The 26326-nt window shown below is 38.6% G+C and overlaps 1 protein-coding gene and 1 non-coding gene across 6 annotated transcripts in view; one reads left to right on the top strand and one right to left on the bottom strand.

Moving 5' to 3' along the window:
* The window catches only part of WWP1 (WW domain containing E3 ubiquitin protein ligase 1), a 141716-nt gene that overhangs the window by 61990 nt on the left and 53400 nt on the right, over window positions 1–26326 (top strand). For 4 of the 5 annotated variants that reach the window (XR_005724562.1, XR_005724563.1, XM_040261128.1 and 1 more), the window contains exons 6-8: window positions 12913–13050; window positions 13142–13208; window positions 16627–16808. Coding sequence is in view for 3 of the 5 variants with exons in the window: in XM_040261128.1 (XP_040117062.1) it covers window positions 12913–13050; window positions 13142–13208; window positions 16627–16808 (387 nt within the window). In the remaining 2 variants the exon portion in view is untranslated. The remainder of the gene's footprint in view (window positions 1–12912; window positions 13051–13141; window positions 13209–16626; window positions 16809–26326) is intronic. The other variant, XM_040261127.1, reaches the window with a different exon arrangement.
* On the bottom strand, window positions 6349–6453 carry LOC120879145. Its single transcript, XR_005724713.1, has one exon. It is a non-coding gene; the product is annotated as a U6 spliceosomal RNA (small nuclear RNA).

Genomic DNA, 26326 nt, shown 5'->3' with positions numbered 1-26326 from the left:
CACGCAAAACTCGTTAGGATGAAGGAACTAGGGGGAAAAAACAGAGGAGTGTTGGTAGGACTGGACCTGCCCTTGGTGGGTTGGGGAACTGAAGCACGGGTCCGATCCTCACATGGGGGCAATTGTCTGAGTCAGAGGAGAAACATTTAAGGCTGAGAGTGACACAGCGGATCTGTGGCAGCCTAAATGGAATGAGACTCAGACAGTCCTTGCCATAGCCAAACATACCCTGGACAGGGACGAGGGTCCCCTAGATGGCACAGCGGCTGGGGGCTGGAGTTTAGGGATTGTGGAGCAACCCCAGAGTGAGGGCTGCTGTTGACTGTGGAGAGACAGATCGGGGGGATGTGAGGAAGGAGATCGTGGTGGGAAATGCCTGTGGAGGAAAGCTGGGCAGCCACGGCAGCAAGGCGATACTGCTGAGTCACGCGTAGGGGGTGGAGCCATCACCATACATAGCCTCTCCCTCCCCACAGCCAGCATCGGCAGCTGAACAATAGAGAGGCTGGCCCATCAAACGCCTGAGGCGCTGAACTATAGAGTAGGACCCCACCCAGAGTGCCCCTTTAGTGCCTGACTCACTGAACAGAGAAGGACCCCAGGCGAGGGACCCTCTAAGTGCCTGAACGGGCAGAGCTATGGAGAAAGAGGACCCAGAAAGGCCTGATCGCCAGCTACAAGAGGTTCGAAAAAAGGCTCTGGTAGGGCTATAACTCGGAGAAGGCAATGGCACCGCACTCCAGTATTCTTGCCTGGAAAATCCCATGGATGGAGGAGCCTGGTGGGCTGCAGTCCATGGGGTCGCGAGGAGTCGGACACGACTGAGCGACTTCACTTTCACTTTTCACTTTCATGCATTGGAAAAGGAACTGGCAACCCACTCCAGTGTTCTTGCCTGGAGAATCCCAGGGATGGGGGAGCCTGGTGGGCTGACGTCTATGGGGTCGCACAGAGTCGGACACGACTGAAGGGACTTAGCAGCAGCAGGGCCATAACTCCTGTGACGGAGACGGTCCGAGTCCCTGCACACTTGGCACCACCAGGGTCCCGCAACCGCAGCAGCTGCGCCACCTTCACGCTCAGCCCTCACTGGGGCAGAGCTGTCACAGGCAAAAAAGTCTTGCATCTGTGCATGCAGAGTTGCTTCAGTTGTTTCCAACTCTTTGTGATCCTGTGGACTGTAGCCTGCCAGGCTTCTCTGTCAGAGGGGGTTCTCCAGGCAAGAACACTGGACTGTATTGGCCAATACTGATTGCCATATCTTTCTAGAATGCTATATTTCCTGCTGCCCTAGCCGCCAACTCCCCCGAGTACCTGATGCTGCGAGAACCCCTGTGACCCAAGCAGTTGCACCACCTCCACACCTGGCCCTCAGTGGTGCAGACCCAAATCCTCCAGGGCACCCTCAGGAGCAAACCCCAGTGGACAACCCACATAAAAAAATAAAAGGTGGAAATAAAACTACAGGTGAAACCTAGGGGTAGTATAGGTAAGGAAGATGACCCCAAACCTTCCCACCAGCTGTACAAGCTGCGGATTAAATCCGCATGATCAACTAGGCACACTCTGTATCTATGGAATATATAAAAGGAAATTGCGAGCCCCCATGAAAGAAAACGCGCTAGTTCTGATAGCTGTGGACATTGGAGGCAAGAACACACGGGTGTAGGACCAGATTAGAACCTGCGCTGCCCCCACAGCAGGTCCAGAGACCAGCACAGTGTTGGAGGGCATCCCAGGCAGGTGAGGTGGACGGTGACTCCCAGTGAGAGAAAGGGCTGACAGCAGTGACTCAAGAAAAACATTTATTATTCTTACGTTTTGACTTGTTCTGTACATTCTTTAGGTTGTTTTTTTTTTTCCTTTCTTTTCCTTTTATTTCCCCTCTGTTTTCCTTTTATCCCCCCTTGACTTTACTGGCAGTATGAAATCCAGTTAAGCTTTTGAACTTTATTTTCCCCTCAGTCACATTTTTTATTGTTATGACAAACCTCTGCTTCTATGTTGGGCTTTTGCAGCTCTGTGGAGTTTTCCTTTTTTAAAAAAATCTTCCTTTCTCTTTTTTAAATTTTAATTTTTTAAACCTGTTATAATTTTTTCTACATTTATTCCTTTGTTTGCTTTCCCTACTGTTCTTTTCCTCTTGCAGTTAATCTTTAACATATATATATCTTCTTTATCTACCTGTATCCAACTTTGCATTTCTGTTCTTTCTTTTCTTTCTCCCCTTTCCTCTCAGCATGTTTGTTTTGTTTTCATTGCTTTATTCCCCAATAGGCACCTTGCTTTAGTTTTGTTTTCCAGCTTGTGCTTTAGTTAATTTTGTTCTGGTAGATATAATTTTTGGTTTCCTTTGTTCGCTGGGGCAATCTATTGTACTTTAATTTTGTTGGACTGTTTTTTTGCTTATGGAAGTATATATATATGTGTATATTCAGCCACATTTTTTATTGTTCTAAACCTCTGGCTTTATGTTGGGCTTTTTTGAAGTTCTGTGGAGTTTTCCTTTTTTCTTCCTTTTTTTTATAATGTTAATTTTAAAAAATTTAAAATCTGTTATATTTTTTCTACACTTATTCCTTTGTTTGCCTTTCCTATTGTTCTTTTCCCCTTGCAGTTAATCTTTAGTATATATAAATCTTTATCTAGCTCTTCAAATTTGCATACCTATTCTTTTTTTTCTTTCCTCTCAACATATTTGTTAGTTTTGTTTTCATTGGTTTATTCCCCACTTGACACCTTGCATTAGTTTTATTTTCCAGTTTGTGCTTTAGTTAGTTTTGTTCTTACCTGATAAATATATTTTTTATTTCCTTTGTTTGCTAGGTCAGTCTGCTGTACTTTACTTTTGCTGGACTGTTTTGACTTCGCTCGTGGGTGTATATGTATATTCCATTATTTTAATTATTATTTGCCTGATTTTGTAACGGCTGTTTGTCTGGGGTTCACTTCTGGTTCAATTTTGGTTTTTTGATGTTTGTTTGAATCTCATTTAATGTCATAACAAACCACTTGTGGAATCTTCATTCCTGACCAGAGATCAGGCCTGAGCCTTTGGAGCAGGAGCACTGATCCAAGACCCTAGATACCAGAGAACTAACCCTCAGTCCAGTCCAGTCCAGCCGCTCGGTCGTGTCCGACTCTTTGCGACCCCATGAATCGTAGCACGTCAGGCCTCCCTGTCCATCACCGACTCCCGGAGTTCACGAAAACTCATGTCCATCAAGTCAGTGATGCCATCCAGTCATCTCATTCTCTGTTGTCCCCTTCTCCTCCTGCCCTCAATCCCTCCCAGCATCAGAGTCTTTTCCAGTGAGTCAGCTCTTCGCATCAGGTGGCCAAAGTATTGGAGTTTCAGCTTTAGCATCAGTCCTTCCAGTGAACACCCAGGACTGATCACCTTTAGGATGGACTGGTTGGATCTCTTTGCAGTCCAAGAGACTCTCAAGAATCTTCTCCATCACCACAGTTCAAAAGAATCAATTCTTTGGTGCTCAGCTTTCTTCACAGTCCAACTCTCACATCCATACACGACTACTGAAAAAATCATAGCCTTGACTAGATGGACCTTTGTTGGCAAAGTAATGTCTCTGCTTTTGAATATGCTGTCTAGGTTGGTTATAACTTTTCTTCCCAGGTGTAAGCATCTTTTAATTTCATGGCTGCACTCACCATCTGCAGTGATTTTGGAGCCCAGAAAAATAAAGTCTGACACTGTTTACACTGTTCCGCCATCTATTTCCCATGAAGTGATGGGTCCAGATGCCATGATCTTCATTTCTGAATGTTGAGCTTTAAGCCAACTTTTTCACTCTCCTCTTTCACTTTCATCAAGAGGCTTTTGAGTTCCTCTTCACTTTCTGCCATAAGGATGGTGTCATCTGCATATCTGAGGTTATTGATATTTCTCCCAGCAATCTTGATTCCAGCTTGTGCTTCTTCCAGCCCAGCGTGTCTCATGATGTACTCTGCATAGAAGTTAAATAAGCAGGCTGACAATATATAGCCTTGACGTACTCCTTTTCCTATTTGGAACCAGTCTGTTGTTCCATGTCCAGTTCGAACTGTTGCTTCCTGACCTGCATATAGGTTTCTCAAGAGGCAGGTCAGGTGGTCTGGTATTCCCATCTCTTTCAGAATTTTCCACAGTTTCTTGTGATCCACATAGTTAAAGGCTTTGGCATAGTCAATAAAGCAGAAGTAGATGTTTTTCTGGAACTCTCTTGCTTTTTGCATGATCCAGCGGATGTTGGCAATTTGATCTCTGGTTCCTCTGCCTTTTCTGAAACCAGCTTGAACATCTGGAAGTTTACTGTTCACGTATTGCTGAAGCCTGGCTTGGAGAATCTTGAGCATTACTTTACTAGTGTGTGAAGTCAGTGCAATTGTGTGGTAGTTTGAGCATTCTTTGGCATTGCCTTTCTTTGGGACTGGAATGAAAACTGACCTTTTCCAGTCCTGTGGCCACTGCTGAGTTTTCCAAATGTGCTGGCATATTGAGTGCAGCACTTTCACAACATCATCTTCCAGGATTTGAAATAGCTCAACTGGAATTCCATCACCTCCACTAGCTTTGTTCGTAGTGATGCTTTCTAAGGCCCACTTGACTTCACATTCCAAAATGTCTGGCTCTAGGTGAGTGATCACACCATTGTGATTATCTGGGTCATGAAGATCTTTTTTGTACAGTTCTTCTGTGTATTCTTGCCATCTCTTCTTAATATCTTCTGCTTCTGTTAGGTCCATACCTTTTCTGCCCTTTATTGAGCCCATCTTTGCATGAAATGTTCCCTTGGTATCTCTAATTTTCTTGAAGAGATCTATAGTCTTTCCCATTCTGTTGTTTTCCTCTATATCTAGTACTGTCGGCAGGAATCCCTTAGAAGAAATGGAGTAGCCATCATGGTCAACAGAAGAGTCTGAAATACAGTACTTGGATACAGTCTCAAAAACGACAGAATGATCTCTGTTCGTTACCAAGGCAAACCATTCAATATCACAGTATTCCAAGCCTATGTACCAACCAGTAATGCTGAAGAAGCTGAAGTTGAACGATTCTATGAAGACCTCCAAGACCGTTTAGAACTAACACCAAAAAAGGTGTCCTTTTAATTATAGGGGACTGGAATGCAAAAGGACGAAGTCAAGAACTAACCCTCAGTTCAGTTCAGTCCCTCAGTTGTGTCCGACTCTTTGCGAGCCCATGAATCGTAGCATGCCAGGCCTCCCTGTCCATCACCAACTCCTGGAGTTCACTCAGACTCAGGTCCATCGAGTCCGTGATGCCATCCAGCCATCTCATCCTCGGTCGTCCCCTTCTCCTCCTATCCCCAATCCCTCCCAGCATCAGAGTCTTTTCCAATGAGTCAACTCTTTGCATGAGGTGGCCAAAGTATTGGAGCTTCAGCTTTAGCATCATTCTTTCCAAAGTAATCCCTAGGGAGTATCAAATAAGGGAGTATCAAATAGAACTCACACAAACAGAACCACTTGAATACAAGACCCAGTGTCACCCAAGCCCCAGTAGCACCCTGTGCAGGACGCCTCATCTAGACAACAAACAAAACTAAAATTCAAACCCAATCATCAGCAGACAGGATTGCCACCTCACCCAGCCTTGCCCATCAGAGGAAAAACAAACAAAAACTCAGCACAAATCTCACCCTATAGGAAGCTTACACAAATCACTGGACCAAACTTAAGAGGGCAGAAACCAAAAGGAAGAAAGAATTCAACCTTATTCAAGGAAAGAATTCAGCTTTCCTTGAAGCCTGGGAAAAAGAACCCTCAAACACAGTAAGTTAAAAAAAAATAATGAAAAGGCAGAGAAATACTATGCAAATGAAGGAATAAACTAGAGACACAGAAGTCCAAATAAATGAGGAAATAGGCAAACTACCTGAAAAAGAATTCGCAATAACAATAATAAAGATCATCAAAAACCTTGAAAACAAAATGGAGAAATCCAAGAATCAATTAACAAAGACCTAGAAGAATTAAAGAATAAACATACAGAGAGAAACAGCACAATTACTGAAATTAAAGATACTCTGAGTGAGTAAAGTAGCTCAGTCGTGTCGAGACTCTTTGCGACCCTGTGGACTGTAGCCCACCAGGCTCCTCTGTCCATGGAATTCTCCAGGCAAGAATACTGGAGTGGGTTGCCATATCCTTCTCCAGGGGATCTTCCCAACCCAGGGATCGAACCCGGGTCTCCTGCATTGTAGGCAGACTCTTTATCCTCTGAGCCACCAGGAATCAACAGCAGAATATCTGAAGCAGAAGAATGAATCAGTCAGCTGGAAGATAAAATGGTGGAAATAACTTTATTTATTTATTTAACTTTACAAAAATATGGAACACTTCACGAATTTGCATGTCATCCTTGCGCAGGGGCCATGCTAATCTTCTCTATCGTTCCAATTTTAGTATATGTGCTGCCGAAGCAAGCACTGGAAATAAGTTTTGAAGAGCAGAATAAAGTGAAAATAATGAAAAGAACTGAGGATAGTCTCAGAGACCTCTGGGACAGTACCAAACACACCAATATTCGAATAATAGGGGTCCCAGAAGAAGAGAAAAAGAAAGAATTAGAAAATTTTTTGAAGAGATTACAGTTGAAAAGTTTGCCAGCATGGAAAAGGAAATATAGTCAATCAAGTTCAAGAGGTGCAGAGTGCCATACAGGATAAACTCAAGGGGAAACATGCCAAGACAGATACTAATCAAACTAACAAAGACTGAACACAAAGAATATTAAAAGCAGCAAGGGAGAAGCAACAAGTAACATAAAAGGGAAACCACATACACTTAACAGCTGGTCTTTCAGCAGAAACTCTGCAGGCCAGAAGGGAATGTCAGGATATATTTAAAGTACTGAAAGGGAAAAATCTACAACCAAGATTACTGTAGCCAGCAAGGATCTCATTCAAAATTGATGGAGAAATAAAACAAAAACTTTTCAGACAAGCAAAAGTTAAGAGAATTCAGTACCACCAACCGAGCTTTACAACAAATGTTAAAGAGGGTTATATAGTCAAGAAATACAAGAGAAGAAAGAAGATCTACAAAATCAACCCCAAACGATTAAGAAAATGGCAATAGGAACATATATATCAATAATTACTTTAAATGTAAATGGATTAAATGCTCCAACCAAAAGACTGGCTGAATGGATACAAAAACAAGACCTGTATATATGCTGGCTACAATAAACCCTCGTCAGACCTAAAGACATGTATAGACTGAAAGTGAGAGGATGGAAAAATATATTCCATGCAAATGGGAAGCAAAAGAAAGGTGGAGTAGCAATCCTCATATCAGACAAAATAGACCTTGAAATGAAGATTATAAGAGATAAGGAAGGACACTGCATAATGATCAAAGAATCAATCCAAGAGGAAGACATAACAGTTGTAAACATCTATGCACCCAACATGGGAGCACCTCTATACATAAGAAAAACACTAACAGACATAAAAGGAGAAATTGACACTAACACAATAATAGTAGGAGATTTTAACACCCCACTCACACCAATGGGCAGATCATCAAAACAAAAAATTAATAAGGAAACATTGGTCTTAAATGATACATTAGATGAGATGGATCTCATTGATATCTTTAGGCCATTCCATCCAAATGCAGAAGAATACACCTTATTCTCAAGTGCACATCAAACATTCTCCCAGATGGACCACATCTTGGGTCACAAATCAGACCTCAGTAAGTTTAAGAAATTTGAAATTGTATCAAGCATCTATGAGGCTGCTGCTGCTGCTAAGTCACTTCAGTTGTGTCCGACTCTGTGTGACCCCATAGACGGCAGCCCACCAGGCTCCCCCGTCCCTGGGAGTCTCCAGGCAAGAACACTGGAGTGGGTTGCCATTTCCTTCTCCAATGCATGAAAGTGAAAAGTGAAAGGGAAGTTGCTCAGTAGTGTCTGACTCTTCGCGACCCCATGGACCGCAGCCTACCAGGCTCCTCCGTCCATGGGATTTTCCAGGCAAGAGTATTGGAGTGAGGTGCCATCGCCTTCTCCGATGAGACTAGATATCAGTTACAAGAAAAAACTGTAAGAAACACAAACACATGGAGATTAAACAACACTTTTCTAAATAACAGATTACTGAAGAAATCAAAAGGAAAATCAATAAATTTCCAGAAACAAAACAATGAGAACACAACTCAAAACCTATGGGATGCAGCAAAAGCAGTTTTAAGAGGGAAGTTTATAGCCATACAATCCTACCTCAAGAAACAAGGAAAACATCGCATAGACAGCCTAACTTAACACCTAAAATAACTGGAAAAAGAAGAACAAAAAAACCCAGAATTAGTAGGTGGAAATAAATCATAAAGATCCGAGCAGAAATAAATGGAAAAGTAATGAAAGAAGCAGTAGTAAAGATTAATAAAACTTAAAGCTGTTTCTTTGAGAAGATAAACAAAAGTCACAAACCTTTAGCCAGACTCATCAAGAAAAAAGAGAAAAGAATCAACAAAATTAGAAATGAAAAAGGAGAGGTTACACTAGACAATGTAGAAATAGAAAGGATTTTAAGAGACTATTATGAACAGCTATATGGCAATAAAATAGATAACCTGGAAGAAATGGACAGATTCTTAGAAAAGTTCAGTCTTCCAGGAAGAAATAGAAATTATCAACAACCCAATTGCAAGCACTGAAATTGAAGCTGTGATCAAAAATCTCCCCAGAAAGCAAAAGCCCAGGACCAGATGGCTTCACAGGAGAATTCTATCAAAGATTTAAAGAAGAGCTAATTCCTGTTCTTCTAAAACTCTTTCAGAAAATTGCAGAGGAAGGAACATTTCCAAACTCATTTTATGAGGCCACCATCACCCTGATACCAAAAGCAGACAAAGACAACACAAAAAAGGAAACTATAGGCAGTATCACTGACGAACATAGATGCAAAAATCATCAACAAAATTTTAGCAAACAGAATTCAGCAACACATCAAATAGCTCATTACACAATAATCAAGTTGGGTTTATTCCAGGGATGCAAGGATTCTTTAATATACCCAAATCAATCAGTGTGATACACCATATTAACAAATTGAAAGATAAAAACCGTATGATAATCTCAATAGATGCAGAAAAAGCCTGTGACAAAATTCAGCATCCATTTATGATTAAAACTCTTCAAAAAATGGGCAAAGAAGGAATCTACCTCAATACAGTAAAGGCCATATATGATAAGCCTATAGCAAGCATTATTCTCAGTGGTGAAAAACTGAAAGCATTTCCCCCTAAGATCAGGAACAAGACAAGGGTGTCCACTTTTGTCATTATTATTCAACATACTTCTGGAAGTTCTACCTACAGCTGTCTGAGAAGAAACAGAAACAAAAGGAATCCAGATCAGAAAAGAAGAAATAAAGCTCTCACTGTTTGCAGATGACATGATGCTTTACATAGAAAACCCTAAAGATAGTATTAGAAAATTACTAGAGCTATTCAGTCAATTTAGGAAAGTTGCAGAATAGAAAATCAATGCACAGAAATCACTTGCATTTCTGAAAAATCAGAAAGAGAAATTAAGGAATCAATCCCATTCACCATTGCAACAAAAAGAATTAAATATCTAGGAATAAACTTACCTAAGGAGACAAAAGAACTATACACAAAAAGTTATAAGACACTAATGAAAAAACTCAAAGATGACATAAACAAATGGGGAGATTTTCCATGTTCCTGGGTAGGAAGAATCAATATGAAAATACTGTACTACCAAATGCAATCTACAGATTCGATACGATCTCTATCAAATTACCAATGGCATTTTCCCAAGAACTAGAACAAAAAATTTCACAAATCATATGGAAATACAATAAGACCCTGAATAGCCAAAGCATTCTTGAGAAAGAAGAATGGAGCTGGAGGAATCAACCTTCCTGACTTCAGATTTTACTACAAAGCTACAGTCATCAAGACAGTATGGTACTGGCACAAAACAGAAATATAGACCAATGAAACAAGATAGCCCAGAAATAAACCCATGCACCTATGGCTACCTTATTTTTGACAAAGGAGGAAAGAATATACAGTGGGGCAAAGATAGCCTTTTCAATAAATGGTGCTGGGAAAACTGGACAGCTTCATGTACAGAAATGAAATTAGAATACTTCCTAACACCACGCACAAAGATAAACTGAGAATGGATTAAAGACCTAAATGTAAGACCAGAAACTATAAAATTCTTGCAGGAAAACATAGGCAGAATACTCAATGATGTAAATCAAAGCAAGATCCTTTATGATCCACTTCCTAGAGTAACGGAAATAAAAGTAAGCAAGTGGGACCTGATTAAATGTAAAAGCTTTTGCATAGCAAAGGAAACTATAAGCAAGGTGAAAAGACAGCCCTCAGAACGGGAGAAAATAATGGCCAATGAAACAACTGACAGGATTAATTTCCAAAATATACAAGCAGCTCATACAACTCAATACCAGAAAAACAACCCAGTCAAAAAGTGTGAAAAAGACCTAAACAGACGTTTCTCCAAAGAAGACATGTAGATGGCTAACAAACACATGAAAAGATGCTCAACATCGCTCATTACTAGAGAAATGCAAATCAAAACTACAAAGAGTTATCACCTCACACCGGTCAGAATGACCATCATCAAAAAGTCTACAAACAATAAATTTTGGAGAGGATGTGGAGAAAAGGGAACACTCTTGCACTGTTGGTGGGAATGTAAACTGATACAGCCACTATGAAGAATAGCATGGAGCTTTCTTGAAAACTAGGAATAAAATCACCAAATGACCCAATGATCCCACTCCTAGGCATATACCCTGAGGAAACTAAAATTGAAAGAGACACGTGTATCCCATTGTTCATTGCAGCACAGTTTACACTAGCTAGAACATGGAAGCGATCTAGATGTCCATCGACAGATGAGTGAATAAAGAAGTTGTGGTGCACATACACAATGGCATATTACTCAGCCATAAAAATGAATGCATTTGAATCAGTTCTAATGAGGTGGATGAACCTAGAATCTATTATACAGAGTGAAGTAAGTCAGAAAAAGAAAGATAAATATCGTATTCTAATGCCTATATACAGAATCTAGAAAAATGATACTGAAGAATTTATTTACAGGGCAACAGTGGAGAAACAGACATAGAGAATAGATTTATGGACATGGAAGAGGGGAGGAGAGGGTAAGATGTATGGAAAGAGTAACATGGAAACTTAATTACCATATGTAAAATAGACAGCCAACGGGAATTTGCTGTACAACTCAGGGAACTCAGGGGCTTTGGATCAACCAAGAGGGTGGGGTGGGGAGGGAGATGGGAGGGAGGTTCAAAAGGCAGGGGATATATCTGTACCTATGGCTGATTCATGTTGAGGTTTGACAGCAAAATTCTATAAAGCACTTACCCTTCAATAAAAAATAACATTTTTTAAAAAAGTATTTTCCATCAAGAGACTCACTTTAAAGGGATTTCAAAAGGCTTTTTAAAAGAAGTGTTACTGAAGTCTAGTTGACTTAAAAATTTTACTGAAGTCTAGTTGACTTAAAAATGTTACTGAAGTCTAGTTGGCTTACAGTGCTGTGTCAGTTCTAGGTGCACAGCAAAGTGACCACATATACGCATATCCACTCTTTTCTAGATTCTTTTCACACATAGGCCATTATGGAGTGAAAGGCCATTAAGAATCTCCTTAGCTGAATATTTTAGGAATGAGAGCTAAGCCCCCAAATTGCAGATGAATGAAATAGGATGGTGGTCAATAACTTTCTTCAGATATAGTTTGTTAGAATCTAGATACAACTGAAATTCGTGCTTTTGCAGACTTGGGTTTTTTCTTTGGTACTTTAAAATTTCCTCTAGTTTTTCTGTTTTATTAATGTTGATTCTGTGATTTGAAATGGAAATGTGGTTTATGGGGGTAAAAATGGTTGGGGTAGGTCTTCTACCAGGCTTTCTTTATTACATGGTCCTTAACTTTTTTGCAAAGAATTCCTGTGTGATGATTAGAGGTTCCAGATTTTTGTTTGTCTTGTCTTGGGTAATTAAAGTATTTGTGCTAGATATTTGGTAAATGGGAAAAAAAATCTTCTTAAATATAGGAGGAACCAAAGTCAAGGATATAATCTAGTAAAAAATACGTTTGGATTTTAAAAATGAAGGTCAGATTGAAGTAACTGGACTTGTTTTGCATAATAAAGGAATCACTAATACTTTTGATATATATTCTGTGAGATAGAAGTTAAAGCAAAATAACTTTGCATTTAATAAGAAGTAGATATCCCGATAATAAAGAATCAATAGTTGGCCTTATATGAAAAAGAAATAGTAAACTGTTGCCATTTATTAAGCATGTACTGTGTGTCAGATGTGGAATTTTCTCTGTGACTTTGCATTTGTACCATATGACAGTTCCTAGTTTGATGATCTCCATTTTGTGATGAGGAAACTGAGGCTTTAAGTAATTTGACTACTTAAAGTACAGCTAGAAGTCCCTGAACTGAACTAAGGAATCCTCTTGAGTCTCCTGCAGAAATTTTGCCTTAACCACAAGTCTTACCTTGTACTGTGGGCCATAGAGCAAGTTTGGGACATTATTGCGCTTGTTATCTAGATAGGTTTGTATTTTCTCTGAATGTTATACTGTGTAAAGGGACAATTAGAGATGATTCTGAAAGTATGTGGTGAAAGGAAAGGAGTTACTCATCTAGGTGTGAAAGGAAGTGATCCTGGTGTGGTATAGAAGGGCCTACAGATAAAAACACAAATAATTCCTTTCACACTTAGCCATCAAGCACTAAATAAGAGTCATTTTTGATATAGAATTTTGATTTCTGAAACATGTTTTTGTACATAACAAAAGCTTTTAAATTAGTTTTTCTTTTCCCCCCTCCCTTAGTGGAAAAAGTGAAAGAACAATTAAAACTTTCCTTGGAAACCAAGAATGGTGTCGTGCAAACTGGTGAATTAACAGTTGTGCTTGATGGACTGGTGATTGAGCAAGAAAATATAACAAACGGCAGCTCATCTCCAGCCAGTAAGCTAACTTTGGGTTTTTAAAATTTGAAGGGAAAAAAAAAATCAAGAAGTATGTAAAAAACCTAGTATCTTTCTCTTTTGTCATTCAGTAGAAGTACAGCAAAATGGTGATGCCTTACATGAAGACAGAGAGCCTTCAGCAAGGACAACCACCAGGTAGCATGTTTTATTTTGGTGTTTGTGGCAAAGTAACACCACATTTCCCATATATGAAGTTTCTAACCTTCATTTAGAGTTTGCCATAGACTTTAAAAGCTTATATCTAAACGTATTATTGGGTTGAATTCTTATCAAAGTGATTAAAAAAAAAAACAGCTGTAATGAGATATACTATTGGAATAAAGTGTATATCTCAGTAGTTTTTTAGGTTAGCAGATTTGGGTAACCGTCACCAGTGTCTCATTTCAGAACATTCTCTTCACCCTCAAAAAAACACTGTGCCCAGGGGCATTCTCTCTCCACACCTCTTTTTCCCCAGCTCCTGCCAGCTACTCACCTTCTGTCTCAGTGGATTTGCCTCTTCTGGCCATTTCTGTAAACAGTGTCGTACAATATATGACCTTCTGTCACTGACTTTTACTTAGCATATGATTCATCCATGCTATAGGAAGTGTCAGAACTTCATTCTTTTTTTTTTTTTTTAATTGGGAATGGCTCTTAAAAATCTGTATTTAGGCATATTTTATGAGTAAATAGAGTCAAGTGATGTGGAAAAGTGGTTATCTCACTGCTGTCTGAGTTGGCAGCTTCCTGTAACTGCTAGAAGATAGATATTGCACCGATTGTGGTCTCTCCTTAGAGGTAACCCTGCCATCTCAGCAACTCCCGTATATTCACATTCGATGACAATTAATAGAGACTTTCTGTTTGAAATAATTTGAATTAGAATAAAAGCATGTAATAGATCAATTATAATGGAATGAATATGTGAAAGTACATTGCTGTGAAATACATTTGAAAAATCATGCTGGTATATGACAAAGTGTGACTTTTATTAATCTACAGTTACTAATATTGCTACTAAATTGCTATTAAATGATCTTCACAGAGCCCTTGAACAGATCAGTATATCTTCTGAATATATATTTGGCTTAAATGTATTTATTTAGATCCACATGATTATTCACATTGAGAAAATTCAAAACTGAAAAGTGAAAAGTCATTCAGTCATGTCCAACTCTTTGTGGCCCCATGGAATTCTCTAGGCCACAATACTGGAGTGGGTAGCCTTTTCCTTGCTCCAGGGGATCTTCCCAACCCAAGGATCGAACTCAGGTCTCTCACATTGCAGGTGGATTCTTTACCAGCTGAGCCACAAGGGAAGCCCAAGAATACTGGAGCGGGTAGCCTATGCCTTCTCCAGCGGGTCTTCCCGACCCGGGAATCAAACTGAAAGGATACATCAATTAGGTAGATTAAAATGCTCTAGTGTGTATGTGTGTGTGCATATATATACACATATGTATATGTATGTATCAAAAATTATAATTTTTGCAATGAAATTTTAGATGGTTAAAGGAGCCTGAATCACTACCAACCTAAAGACTAATGTTATTTATTATGTAACAATACATTTTGAATCAAAGATTAGTTCTACAGCACCAGGAAAACTTGAGTTGCATTCTTTTACTCTGTCTCGCAGGTCACTGATCCTTGCTGAGTGGTTTAGGGAAGGGTGTACAAATCAGATTCACTTGAGAGAAATTTCAAAGCTTCGTGTGCCTGCTAAGTTGGTTGAGTCGTGTCTGACTCTGTGTGACTCTATGGACTGTAGCCTGCCAGCCTCCTCTGTCCATGGGGATTCTCTAGGCAAGAATACTGGAGTGGGTTGCCATGCCCTTTTTCCAGGAGATCTTCTCGACCCAGAGATCGAACCCAAGTCTCTTAGGTCTCTTGCGTGGGCAGGCGGGTTCTTTACCACCTGTGCCACCTGGGAAGCCCTTTCAAAGCTTTACCTGCCCAAAATACCTGAACACATCTCATTCTAAATATGTAGGTGACAAGGGAAAGTGTTGTTAGTTCATCCAGGTACTTGCTGAGTGCCTGTTTGGTGCCAGGCACTAGTCCAAGCACTAAGAATAGTCCTGTTTCTGTGGAATTTTCATTCTGGCAGGATGGAGGTAGATAGTAGACAAGTGAGGAAAGAAATTAGCTAATTGGACATAGTGATAAGAACTATGAAGTCATCGAAACACAGGACAGGGTGACAGGAAGGTAAAGGAACCCCTTATAAAGAGAAATGTCGCGGAATCATCTCTGTGGAAGTGCCATTCAGACTACAATTAAAAGGCCAAAAATGTGCCATCCATGCAGAGATTTGAGGGAAGAGCATTCCAGGCAGAGGAAATAGCAAGTAAAACAAGGACACTGATTCTTTCTAGCTGATTTTTGTTCCGTGTGTGTGCTTAGTCCTGTCTGACTCTTTGCGACCCTGTGAACTGTAGCCCACCAGACTCCCCTGCCCCTGGGACTTTTCAGACACGGGTACTGGAGTGGGTTGCCGTTTCTCCCTCCAGGGAATCTTGCCAACCCAGGGATCAAAACCATGTCTGTTTCATCTCCTGCATTGCAGGCAGATTCTTTACCACTGAGCCATTGGAGAAGCCCTTTTGCTCTGTAGATTCTTCTAACTCTAGAATATATTTAACCTTTCTTTGATAATCTTGTAAGTCATTATAATTTTACTCCCTGTATCTAAAGTTTGTAATAAACATTTGAAGACTCTTCAGCATGATTTTCATACAAAATTGATATACTAATATATCTATTGCAAAGTAGGCAAGGAATAGCTTGGAGAGAAATAGATCAGAGAGATAGATGGGCTGGGGCAGGACTGAGATGTGCTCTGATTTATTTATTTTTTTAAGTTAAGAAAAAAAAAATTAAGGCTGCTCTGTGGAGAAGACGTATAGGTTTACCAGTGTATTTGGGAAAGTTCTCCTGATTACTTACATGATACTGCCTAACTCCCTGCCTATAAGATTTAGAATGCTTGATTTTGTAATTGTAGACATATTTATTTATTTGCAGTAATGAATACACTGTAAATTCTTCTAACTCTGGAATATAATATTTAGCTTTCTGTGATCATCACGTACTCATTATTTTAGTGCTGGTAATAGCTTGTGATCAGTATCGTAAGAAGTTTTTGGTCTTTTCAGTACTCAACAGTTTGGAATTGATTTTTATAAGTTTCATGACCTTTTTGAAAATATTTCCAGACATTTAAAAAATAAATCTAATATTCTTAGACATAAATATTTAAAATACACAATTTGATCATTGCTTTGAGGTACTTTTGACAGTATGATTATATATCTCAATATACGTTTACTGTGTGGTTACACTTAGAACTGAAAGTAATTTAAACTTTAAGTATGTAATAAAATGTAAAATGTAAAAAAATGTTTTAAAAAAGTAATCAAGATATCTCTTGTTCATTACTCTTTATACCTATCATTTTGCTTCAGTGTTAAGAGCTTGGTAAATGTTCTTACAAAATTTCTGATGAAAAGTTATGTGATTGTTTTTAATTCATTGAAGTAAGATATCTTTTTTGTTTGTTTTTTTGAAGGTTGGCTGCTGAAGATACTAACGGGGTAGATAATCATGTACCTACAAACACTGTAGTACAAAACTCATGCTGTTCATCTGTAGTTAATGGGGACAGCACACCATCTCCATCTCAGGTTGCTGCCAGACCCAAAAACACACCAGCTCCAAAACCACTCACGTCTGAGCCTGCCAATGACACTGGTAAGCATGGGTACTTATGACATATTATTCAAATGAAAACTAAATTTTACCTATCTGTACGTATACTTTTCTTATTGTACAATCTTAATCTTCAGTTTTATAAAAGGAATTTGAAGATTATACCACCTGAATTTTTTTTTCATAATTTGAATTTTCCTAGATTATTTAGGAAGATATTCCAAAACTACATTATAATAGCACATTTCAGTAAGCAAGTACAAGTACTTGCATGATAGTCAATCTTAGGGTTTATGCTACCAAAAAAATACTATTTATAATGTAGAATGTATTTCTAAAAGCACTTCAGGGAATTCATTGATTTGTTAGTGATGAATGATTCCTTTAACCATTTTGGTTAAATGGTTCTCTTTTGCCAGACAGATATTTACTGCTTGGCATGTAACTTAGTAAAAAAATGTATTGTGAGGTGATACAGCTCTCTGAAAGTTTTATATTTTCTAAGGGGAAGTGTTCTACTATTATAGAAGGACTGTCTTTGGAAGAATTTTTTCTGTAATCTTGTTTTTCAGTGGATTCAGCTGTAATATTCATACATCATTTTTTGTTTGATCTTTATAAATTAACTCTTTCAGATGAATTCCTTGAAACGCAAACATCTTAAGACTTCTTAGGATTACTAGTGTATGTTCTGAGGCTAGAGGTGGCATCCTGTCTTTTGATCCCAGAGCCTGTATTCTTTCCCTCATCTATTTATGGGATTATTCAAAAGTATAAACATGTAAAGAAGTAATTATATGAAAATAGATGGGGATGGGTTTATAGAGAAGACTGTTGTGTATTTATACTGAAGGTTGGGGAAATATTTACTGTGCATGTTGTGAGTTTTTGTAAATGTGGGAACTGACATGATGGTTTTCTGAAAATATAATTTATTAATGCTCCTCTTTTTTTTATAAAAAAGATAGGCTTAAACATCCTAAGTCCTCATAATAAGTTGACACTTTCATTATTAATTTAGGGTGTCTGGAAAATGAGAGAAACACAGATGACCAGGCTGAAATGAGTGAACAGGATCATTTATTTGTTTTCTGATTCTGGTATGCTTTTTAGTAAGAACGTTTGTCTCAGATTTATTAGCAAAGGGATAAAGGAATAAATTAAGAACAGACCAGTTAAAACGATTCCCATTGAGAATTCCCGTGTGGTCCAGTGGTTAGGATTTGGCACGTTCACTCCTGGGGCCAGGGTGAGGTTTAATTGTTTGGGGGACTAAGATCCCACAAGCCTCAAGGTGCAGCCAAAAAGCCCGTCCCAAAACAAAAAATATGAACACCAGCTTTTATGCCTGATGTTCCATCTTTTATGGATCTGTATGAAAAAGCATCATAATGTGATCAGCATCCTTGCTAATTCCAAGAGAGTAAATACAGTAGTGAGTTTCATAGAACTCTGCTTATATTATGGATCCTCAGTTAAATTTATAGTTTTAAAAAATAGTCTGGGAAAACAAGTGTGGGAAGGACCACCCATGTATATGATTTACCACCAAATAATCACCCATAGAAAAATGGTTTATATTAGTACTAGAGTTCTTAATAATAAAACATAAATCCAGTGCATTTGACCTATAGATTTGTAGATTATCAGATATACCTATATTTACCCATACCAAAAATGACACACAAACTAGGTATCCACCCATAAAGAAATTTAGATTGTAAACATTGTAACTTCCTTGAGAACGTGCTGAAGAGGTTGTAAAAATAAAAATACCCTTATGTGACCAGACTTGATTTGTTATATGGGATTATCATTAGATTCATTAGAGTGGTAGATCCAATTCCGTTATTTCTGTAAGTAATTAGACATCAGGACCAATTACTGAGTCTATTCTTTTTTCATGAGAAGTATAAGAATTTTGAATGCTCATTTTAGAAAGGCTTATACAGTCATTCTGTTTCATTCTTGTTATCACCTTCCAGTTAAAAGTGTATGGAATTTGGAGATTTAGCTCTTCTTCCTAAAATATTTAGCTGTTAGAGTAGATTGGCCAAAGTATCTATTGACCACTAGATGGTTGCATGTTTGGGCTTGTGGGCTTATTCAGATGTTGTTGCAAAAGAGAGAACTTGCTGAGTTCCCCCTCATTGTAGAATCTCCAGTTTATATTCTGCTTCTAATTTTGTACTTTCCAGACTGCTTCTGTTGGGAACAGATTTGCCTTCACATTCTTCTCTTATCCTTGCCTGAAATTTCAAGATGAAAGTAAAACACACACGAGGGACTAGAAATGAAGGTGCCATTGTAAATAATTCCCATGACATTCTCCGTAATTGCAAGGAAGCCTAAGACGATCAGAATAACAGCTAATATCTGTTCTACACATGTTCCAAACACCATATACCCACTGATCAATACAGCTGTCAGGATAACTCTCTGAAAACAGGCACTGGTGTTTTTCTCCTGAAGGAACTGAGGCCCAGAGATCCCAGCTGGTAGAGGAGCTGTCCCTGACACCCACCTCTGGGGTCCTCTCCTCCCTGCTCTCCTGTTCATTTAGATGTGTGTGATATCTATAGCGTCTTAATGTTGGATTGTTCATCTTTGGTTATACCTTTGATAAACTGCAAATAATATTCCCCCAGTCAACGCAGTGATTGTGTTGTTTGCATGTTCTTTGACACATGACAGAACAATCCAACTGTCCTCATTCCATTGGCTGCTTTAGAAAGGCTTCTGGAACCTACTCTGTTGGTAGAAACCACTTTAGCAGTGTCTTCTGTATAATCTTGCATCCCTCAGTAGGAAGATGAATTCAGGTATATTTTTCAAGGGGTAGTCTTCTGTAAGGTGTTGGTGTAAAAATAGGATTCTTTTTTCTGTAATCAAGAACTTTAAAAGTCAGTTTTCATTGTTAGAGTGGTGATGGAGTGGAGTGTGCATATTTTGTGTGTAACATATTACATGTTTTTAATCCATTACCTGTGATTCCAAAATCCTAAAATCCTTAAAACCAAAAGTTTTTTGGTAAACTCACTTGATGGCAAAATGACTAGGACTAACTTGAAGGTATTTATAATTTTTTCTGCTTAGTATGAATATCCTTCTGTTTCACTCCAGAAATGATACTGTGTTTAACTATAGTGTCTAGCCCCAGTCTGACTTGATATTCGTATAATAGATAATATATGTGCCATACTACCTTTTTACATTCCAAAGTTATGAATTCTGAAACACACTTGGCCCTAAGAGTTTCAGATGAGGGGTTATGGGTCTGGAACTGCAGATAAATGATTTCTTTTCACCAAAGACAGTGTTATACATGAGGGCTTTGGAGGGGAGGGCATTTTCCCTCACCCCTACCTGTTCTTTTGAGTCTTAAGAAGATCCATTTGCTAAGTTTAGTTGGTAAATACTGATACTTATTTTAAGCTAAAGTGGGAGGCAGTCATAATTGGAAAGATTAGATTTGGTTTCTAACAGGACTGCGTTCCAGTCCTAGTTCTCTGACCTTGAACACGTCAACTGTGGGTTTTCGTTCAGTTGTTCAGTCATGTCGGATTCTTTGCAGCCCCATGGACTGCAGCATGCCAGACTTGCCTGTCCTTCACTATCTCCTGAAGCTTGCTCAAAATCACATCCATTGAATCGGTGATGCCATCCAACCGTCTCATCCTCTGTCGTCCCCTTCTCCTCCTGCCTTCAGTCGTTCCTAGCATCAGGTCTTTTCCGAGTTGGCTCTTTACATCAGGTGGCCAGAGTGTTGGAGCTTCAGGATCATCATCAGTCCTTCCAGTGAATATTCAGGACTGATTTCCTTTAAGATTGACTGGTTTGATCTCCTTGCTGTCCAAGAGATTCTCAGCTGGAAGCATCAAATTCTTTGGCACTCAGCCATCAGCTCACATCCATACATGACTACTAGAAAAACCATAGCTTTGGTTTTTCTAAATGGACCTTTGTCGGCAAAGTAATGTCTTTGCTTTTTAATACACTGTCTAGGGTTGTCATAGCTTTTTTTCCAAGGAGTAAGTATCTTTTAATTTCATGGCTGTAGTCACTGTCTGCAGTGTTTTTGGAGCCCAAGAAGAGAAAGTCCATCACTGTTTTCATTTTTTCCCCCACCTATTTGCCATAAAGTGATGGGACCCAATGCCACGATCTTAGTTTTTTGAATATTGAGTTTTAAACCAGCTTTTCCACTCTCCTCTTTCACCTTCTTGAAGAGTCTCTTTAGTTCCTCTTCTCTTTCTGCCATGAGGGTGGTATCATCTGCATGTCTGAAGTTGTTGATACTTCTTTCAACAATCTTGATTCCAGCTTGTGACTCATCCAACCAGGCATTTCACATGATGTACTCAGCGTATAAGCATGTGACCTTGGACAAATTTAGCATCCTAAGAATTTAGGTTCTCCACTTACAAAATGAAACAAATACTTAGTAATACCTTACAGGATTGTTTCAAAGGTTAAATGAGATAAATTTAAAACATCTACCATGTTTCTAGGACAGTGGTATTTAAGAAAAATAGGATTTTCTTCTCTACTTTGCCCCCTTGCCCTTAGCTTCTAGAAGAAATGACTTTTTCTAATGTATAATTATTGCTTTACTAATAAAATAGAGCTCAGTATGGTAAGGCAGAACTAACCTATTTCACAAATTTATTAGACTTTCACTTTTAGTTGTTTATTTTGAAATACAGATTCACAAAAAGTTACCAGGAAATGTACAGGGAGGTCCCGTGTTCCCTTCATTGGCCTCCCTGAATGTTAACGTCTTGTATAACCATAGTGCTGTATGAAAACGAGGGAATTGACATCAACACAGTCCCCATTTCCCTGGTTCTAACGTGTGCGCGTGTGTGCAGTTTTGTCATGTGGCTTCGTGTAACTAGCACTGCAGTCAAGACACGAAACTGCATCGTCACCAAAGGCTCCCTGGGGCTCCGCCTCCTTTAAAGGCATAGCCACTTTCAGGTGTGAACTGTAAAGAAATTTAGTGGATATACAGTGTGTGTATATGTATATATATATATAATCAGTTTTTCATGTCATACTTTTTAAAAGGGGCAGAAATGATACCGGGTACTTCAATATTTCCTCCTTTTCCTGCTTTAAATTAGAGGACAAATGCACGGTGCTATGAGATGCACATACCATAAAGTCCATGGGAGATTAATTTTCAGAGATAAAACCTGAAGTGAGGGAGATCTGTCTCCTAAATCAAAAGTCACAATTGCGTGAGGTCAGGCTTGTGACACACTCACTGAGAAGCCAGGTCAGAGGGTGTGATTTTACACCTGTAGAGGAGGAACTGCTTTGCATAAGCTTCCGCTCTCATTGCTGTCACATGGGATTTTAATTATTTGCCCCCATACAATTTTTCTGTTCTTTCCTGAGGAAGGAACCTATGATCCCTCCCTGCCTGCCTGCCTCCTTGTTTCTTACCATCTTTATTGTGAAGTTTATTTGTTCAGTCACCCTTGTATCATTTGTTAAGAGGTATTTATTTTGCAACTACAAGAGACTGAACACTACCTGGTTGCTGGTTACATATGCATTAATCAGAGTTTCTCAGCGTTGGCACTCTTGACATTTTGGGCTAGATAATTCTCAGTTGTGACTGTCTGTCCCTGTGCATTTTAGGATCTTAGCAGCCTTCCTGGCCTGAACCCACTAGACGCCAGTAACACCCACCCATTCCCCTAGTTGTAACAACCAGACATGTCTTCAGACATTGCTAAGTGTCTTCAGTGGATGTCCTGTTGAGAACCATTGATATATATGAATAGTCATCCCTCTAATCAAATACATGTTCCCAGTACCCCACTGAGAACTTGCCATGCTATTAACATCTTGCATTACTGTGGCATATTTGTTATTATTATAATTAATGAACCAGTATAAAGGCACTGTGATTAATGAAAGCCCACAGTTTATGTTAAGGTTCACTCTTGGTATTGCCTGGGTTCAGTGAGATTTGAGAAATGCATATTGCCATGTGCTGACCATCACAGTATCATTCAGAATTATTTCACTCTTAACAGTCGCTGTGCTCCACTCATTCATCTCCTTTTCCACACTGCTAGCAGCCATGGATCCTTTACTGTCTCTCTAGTTTGGCCTTTTTCACAATGTCATATGTAGCTATTTCAGACTGGCTTCTTTTACTTAGAAATATGAATTTAAGCTGAGTGCCAAAGAATTGATGCTTTTGAACTGTGGTGTTGGAGAAGACTCTTGAGAGTCCCTTGGACTGCAAGGAGATCCAACCAGTCCATCCTAAAGGAGATCAGTCCTGTTTGTTCATTGGAAGGACTGATGTTGAAGCTGAAATTCCAGTACTTTGGCCACCTGATGCGAAGAGCTGACTCATTAGAAAAGACTCTGATATTGGGAAAGATTGAAGGCAGAAGGAGAAGGGGATGACAGAGGATGGGATGGTTGGATGGCATCACTGACTCAATGGACATGAGTTTGAGTAAACTCCAGGAGTTGGTCATAGACAGGGAAGCCCAGCGTGCTGTGGTCCATGGGATTGGAAAGAGTCGGACATGACTGAGCGACTGAACTGACCTGATGAATTTAAGGCTTTTCTATGTATTTTCATGGCATGATATCTCATTTATGTTTGTTGCTGAATAATATTCCATTGTATGGATGTACCATAGTTTGTCTATCTGTTCACCTATGCTTTGTCCACAACCAAGCATTATGGTGGTTTATAGTTTTTCACAGTTATGAATAAAGCGGATGTAAATATTCACGTGCAGGTTTTGATTTGGACCTAAGTTTTCAACTGAGCTTAGTTGAGGACTGTGACTTCGGGATCTTACGATAAGAGTATTATTACTTTTGTAAGAAACTGCCAGTGGCAAACTGACACCCAAAATGGTTGTGTCTTTTGCGTTTCCACTACCAGTGAATGAGAATTTTTGCATTTTGAGGATAGTTTACTTTTTAAATTTTGAAGCAACACTGAATCTTCTCATTTAGAGAGAATTCTGTCTCCAGTCTGTGCTTTAAAATACCTTTTAGAAATGTTTTTTTCTTTTTCTTCAGATAGGTCTTGAGTGTAATCTTGATGTTGAACTTGAATCTATCTGATCATGGTGCTGAAATGTTTTGGTCAAATTAATAATTGGTTCTAATTTTATTTTCAGTTGATTCTCTTGTGATATAAATAAATACTCTTATCTCTCTCAATGAGTTTTACCATTTTATATTTGGTATTTTTCACTTCTCTCTTGTCTTAATGCATTTTCATACATAACCCATGGTATTGAAATGGAGTGGTAATTGTGATCTTCCTTGTTTTGTTCTGATTTTAAAATTTGTTCTTGATCTTGATAGGAAGTTCTTCTAATGTTTTACCATTAATATATCATGCTTACTCTTGGTTTCTGGTAGATAATTAGATTATTTTTTAATTTTCCTAGATTCCTCTTATCAACAGTTTTATCAATATATTTTTAATCTTTTTTGATTTGTATTGAAAATAAACATGTAGCTTTTAACTTTTAACCTGTTAAATATGGTTTCCTAACAATTTCCTAATATTGACCCATTGTTTAATTTATTCAGTTTCAGTTTTAGGGTTATATTACTCTTGGAGAATAAATTAAGAAACTCCTTTTTCTTTTTTGCCACCAATGTACTGTAACATTTCAGAGAACACAGGGTTAATCTGTTCCTTAAAGGCTTAAAAACTGAGTCTGTTGACTTTTGGAGGGACACTGTTTGATCTTTTATCCCCTTTTACATTTCTACTCTGATTGATCAATTTTTCTTTCTCTTGAGTTAGTTTAGTTAATATATCTTAGACTTACCTGATGTAAAGGTGTACATGGTATTCCAAATGCTATTCAAACTATATTTTTCTTTATAAAATTTGCTAAGGCACTATTTCATAGTTTTTCCAACCTTACTTCTAAGAATTCATCTGAAGCATTTGCTAAAAATACAGATCCCAGAGATTCCCTAAGAGATTCAGTAATTCTAGAATGTAAAGTGAGAGCTATACTTTCTACAATATCCAACAGATTCTAATCAGGTTAGGAAATTCTGATCTATTATATTTTTCTTATAATTTGTTTCCTTCTCCCATTTTCCCCTGGGTCTGGAATTGAAAGCTAAGCTCACTTATTGCTATTCTTTCTTATACCCTTGGATACCTCTTTGCCATGTCAAATATTTCATACAAGTATTTCCATGCCATTAATTTCCTTAAAGTTTGTGATTTCATAACTATGATTTTTCTTTAACTTAATAATTATTTAAGGTTTTATAAAAAAATCTTCTAAGCTAAACTGATTGCAGGTGGGGGAGAACTATCATTTTTATGGACATGTAAGCATCAATTTTCTTACTAGTAAAATGGGTAGTATCTTCCTCATAGCATTGTTCTGTGGGAATTAAATAAGATAATCCTTAACAAATGTTTTACAGAATCTGCCAGACTTTCAGTAAACATTTCAGTAAGTTATATATATTTTTTGGTTTCTAGTTTTCTTAAATTATAATCAAAGTTTCACCTCCTGATTGTAAAATTGGAATTTTCCTTTGGTCCTTTACGTGTCATTTTTTTTCCTTAAAATTCCTAGATTGTTTGGATGGAATATGTATGTAATGAAAACTCAGAACTACTTCTCTAATGCTGTAATTTAGAACAGGTATATTGAGTGTGTCATTCAGTCCTTCATGTACTTAATTAATGTTTCTACTAATGTTCTTTTTTTCTGCCTAGTTTTGAGAGAGAGATGTTCACTGCTTCTTCCGTGATTTGTCCTTGAACTGAACATTTATTGTTTTCATATACCAGGTGCATTGTAACTGTTTAGAATACAGAAGTGGAACAAGTCTGACAAAGTGTTGCATTTTCAACTAATGGAAAAAGAAATAAAAACAAACTATTTCAGAACATGAGAAGCAAAACAGTCTAGTAGGCAGCGTGGGATGAGGGTGGGGCAGGTGCAGAATTAAATAAGGTGCCTGAGCGCTGCCTTTCTGAAGGAGTGGTTGAGCCTGCACGCTGTGTGATAAGAAGAGGGAGCTGTTTTGAGGCCAGCGCAGCAGGGAGGGAGTTCGCTCTGCTCACGGGGCAGAAGGGAGACCACCGTGAGAAGTCAGGTGGAGCTGTGGGGCAGACTATGTGGAGTGTTTGTCATGAGCCATGGTAAAGAACTTGGAATTTACTCTGGGTGCAATAGGTGTGTTTAATTAGGGAGTGAAACGATTTTTTATATGCTTCTAAGAGATTACTTTGGCTGCTGTTTGGAGAATGGGTTGGAGTTGAACCAGAGAGGAAGCGGGCAGACCAGTTAGGATGCTGTTGTAGCGAGCGAGGAACAGTGAGGGGGGCAGTGGTGCAGATGGAGAGCAGAGCTGAGAGCACTTGGAGGAGCTGAATTGTTGTCGGAGAGAAGGGTTTGCCTTGAACAGCTAAGAGCTGCTGTTTAATAATTACTTTTCCTCTTCTGTTTTTAACACTTTGTTAGCATGTGTTTTAGTATGATAAGGGTTTATGATTCTTTCTTATTGGGCCGGATTATCTTGTC

This window comes from Oryx dammah, unplaced genomic scaffold, assembly GCF_014754425.2.
Source record: "Oryx dammah isolate SB20612 unplaced genomic scaffold, SCBI_Odam_1.1 HiC_scaffold_19, whole genome shotgun sequence".
NCBI lineage: Eukaryota > Metazoa > Chordata > Mammalia > Artiodactyla > Bovidae > Oryx > Oryx dammah.
This window is presented reverse-complemented; position numbering and strand designations above follow the sequence as displayed.